We start from the raw sequence: 3,547 nt of genomic DNA on the forward strand, positions 1-3,547 counted from the left end.
AAATGACTCAACAAAGCACAGCCATTGCTGGTGGCGGGTTCCTACGTATGAATAATATAGTGAGAGTGCCGTTGTCTTGATGACATTTGTTAAATATCTGCTCCAACTGTTTGCATTTTGTAAAGATACTCCGCTCAGCCTTAAAAGACCAGGAAGTAGTCATCTCTTCAGTCCAGATTGGCTGCCAGGTGAGTAGTAAGGCTTCATTTAATTCTATAATTTTACCATTCTTCTCAGCATTGATATGATTTCTCAACTTACCCTATGTATATTTTAAGACTTCTTTAACATCATAGTTTTTTTCACATTCTTAGCACTGATAAGGTTTCTCACCTGTGTGTCTCCTCTCATGTACAGTAAGATTTCCTTTTTCATTGAACCTTTTCCCACATACACGGCATTGATGAGGCTTCTCGCCTGTGTGTGTTCTCTCGTGACTAGTGAGATGCCCTTTAGCACTAAAACATTTCCCACATTTAATGCATTGATAAGGTTTCTCACCTGTGTGTGTCCTCTGGTGATGAATGAGAATTCCTTTCCTACTAAAACTTTTCCCACATTCTGAACACTGATGAGGTTTCACCCCTGTATGCGTCCTCTCATGTATAGTAAGGGATCCTTTCGCACTGAACCTTTTCCCACATTCACTGCATTGATGTGGTTTCTCGCCAGTGTGTATTCTTTGGTGCATTTTAAGATCTGTTTTCTGTGCGAAGCATTTCTCGCATTCGGTGCACTGATATGGTTTCTCACCAGTGTGTATCCTCTGGTGATCAGTGAGACTTCCTTTCAAACTGAACCTTTCCCCGCATTCAGAGCACTGATATGGTTTCTCACCTGTATGTGTCCTCTGGTGCTCAACGAGAATTCCTTTCCTACTAAAACTTTTCCCACATTCTGAACACTGATGAGGTTTCACCCCTGTATGCGTCCTCTCATGTATAGTAAGGGATCCTTTCGCACTGAACCTTTTCCCACATTCACTGCATTGATGTGGTTTCTCACCAGTGTGTATTCTTTGATGCATTATAAGATCTGTTTTCTGTGTGAAGCATTTCTCGCATTCAGAGCACTGATATGGTTTCTCACCAGTGTGTGTCCTCTGGTGAGTTGTAAGACCTGCTTTTGAATAGAATGTTTTCCCACATTCTGAGCATGGATATGGTTTCTCACCTGTGTGATATGATTTTGCATCTCTATGTGCTTTCTGGTGAATAGTAAGGCATTTTTTCAAACTGAACCCTTCTCCACATTCCGAGCACTGATAAAGAGCTACTCCTGTATGTGCCTTGTGGTGCATAACTAATGCTTTCTTGTACCTGAAGCAATTTCCACATTCAGTGCATTGATAGGATTTCATGTCTGTCCCTGTCCTCTGGTGTACAGAAAGGTTTATTTTTTGACTAAGATTTTTCCCACATTTAGCGCACGGATATGTTCTTCCCCTGTATATTTTCTCTCATGAGTACTAAAGCCTTGTTTCTGACTGAAGCTTTTGCTACTTTCTCTGCAGTCTTAAGGGTTTTCACCAGTATGTTTTCTCTCACGTCTAGTAAGATTTCCTTGGTGGCTGAAGCTCTGATCACATTCCCTGCACTGATAAGGCTTCTTGTCTCTGTGCACTCTTTGATGTGAAGTTAAACTTATTTTCTGAATATGCTTTTTCATACATTCAGTACAGTGGTATGGTTTCTCTTTTGCATGCACTCTTTGGTGAACAGTAAGAGCATTTCTTTTATTCAAAGTTGCCTCATATTTAGTGCTCTAATAAGGTTTCACACCCGAATGAGTTCTCTGGTGCTCAGCCATCTTCCCAAGTATGCATTTGTCACTTTCTGTATGTACGTTTTGTCTACATGCAGTCTCTGGTGAAGGGTAAAATGAAGATCACGTTTCTCATTGGTATGGGTTGTATGATTCACTGTTACACTTTCACTTCATTTAAGTTTTTTTCATATTTAGTACATTAAAGGTGTGCATTCCGCCGGTTACTGAATCTTTTCCAAAATTCACTGCTTTGATATCAGATATTGCTAACCTTTTCTGCAAATCCTCAACATTTTTTAACCATTCTTGTCTTATATATGATCAATAATTACTATGGTTCATCGTGACGAAAACCATTATTATTCTGAGCCACACTTTGCTTCCAGATTTCCTTTGTGTGTCTGATGTGTAACATATTATCTTCCTTTGACTTGTCGCACGTTGAATTGGCAATGTCACTTTTTCATGAATTAGGCTGCCAGCACTGTGAGTCTTCAAAGAACTCAACAGGATGTTAATTGTTGCTTTTCAGCTCACATATCAGTCACCTAAAAATTAAATAGAGTGGTATAGTGTTAGCTGTATTCATGTTAGCTTGGTTCTTACCAACACCGCACAGACAACACAGCGATCTCACAACATCCAGTCATTGAGATATTAAACCCACACTCCTCCCTTCCACAGAACACTTCTGAAGCCAGAGAGTTAAACAAGGATCTGGAGGAATTGCTTCAGGAATTGTTCTTCAAAGGAATGAGCACCACAGATGTTCTTGGGTAGTTTGCTCTTTGATCTTGAGTTAAGGACAATTAATGTCTGTAGCCAACCAGTGGACATAGAACACACAGCTGGGTGCTATCTCCCAAAACAGGCGTAGATAGCAGAAGAAACAAACACTGGCCATGCCTAAATGTCACCCCTTTGAATGGCATTAGGTGATATTTTGACTTTAATAATGCTTATTGCTACAAAAAGAAAAACAACAGTACTGGCAAGGCCGATAGGTCTGACTTTTTAATAGTGAAAGTGACTATTAACTGATTGAAGGCTTTATATGTGTTTCTGTGGGGTTATATGGAAGGGTGAGTCATATTGAATGCAGGGGAAGAGTCAGTGCTTGACTTGAGGGTAGATCAGTGGAAGTGCTTACTAAATTTGAAAATCGCTAACAGCTCTTTGTGGTCGTGTGGTTGAGGAGTTAGGCTTATCAGAGGGTGTCTTGAACCTTTATTGTATTCACTCAAACAAGGAATGGTAGCAGAGTGACAGAATCCAGACCAGTTAGTTAAGTATAAAAAGGATATACGTGTAGTTTATTTCTAGAACCAATGAGGACTTGGCACAGGCAAGTAGAGAATGCTTTCAAATGCAAAACTTTAAAAGGAAATGCAGTTGGAGGTTGAAAAACATTATTACAGGTTTGTATTTGCTTTAAAGATAGTTCTGATTACTGTGAAATTAGTTTTGATTACTTTCACGTTGCTTTTCAGTTACATCGACTACTCAGAGTGAAATGCTTAGATATCACACCATAGATCCTACACTACAAAAATAAGAAAGACTGTTTTACGTTTTAAGCACAGTTACTTTTCTTTCATACAGAAATAGGTTGACACAACATATTTGGGGAGGAAAAAACACAACATGGATTCTTATGGGAAAAATAGTGTCATCAGTTTTCAGGTAAGTAAACGACCTGCAAGAATAGTGAGTGGGGGATTAGAACCAAAGTTCCCCAAAGTTCAAGGAGACACATGAGTTGCAACACCAGCGGCACTAG

General features: G+C 39.5%; 1 protein-coding gene across 1 annotated transcript; it reads right to left on the reverse strand.

Annotated features, from left to right (window-relative positions):
• Window positions 1-257: 257 nt before the first annotated feature.
• On the reverse strand, window positions 258-1,445 carry LOC147700519 (uncharacterized). The gene has a single exon (XM_086929678.1). It carries the CDS (start codon window positions 1,358-1,360, stop codon window positions 311-313), a length of 1,050 nt encoding a protein of 349 aa, XP_086785804.1. The 5' UTR covers window positions 1,361-1,445; the 3' UTR covers window positions 258-310.
• Between the last annotated feature and the right edge of the window lie 2,102 nt (window positions 1,446-3,547).

Source organism: Lissotriton vulgaris, chromosome 7 (assembly GCF_964263255.1).
Source record: "Lissotriton vulgaris chromosome 7, aLisVul1.2, whole genome shotgun sequence".
Lineage (NCBI taxonomy): Eukaryota > Metazoa > Chordata > Amphibia > Caudata > Salamandridae > Lissotriton > Lissotriton vulgaris.

Bases quoted from the DNA above. Each gene is read 5' to 3' on its own strand.
- LOC147700519 (XM_086929678.1), bottom strand. From the start codon at position 1,360: ATGAAATCCTATCAATGCACTGAATGTGGAAATTGCTTCAGGTACAAG.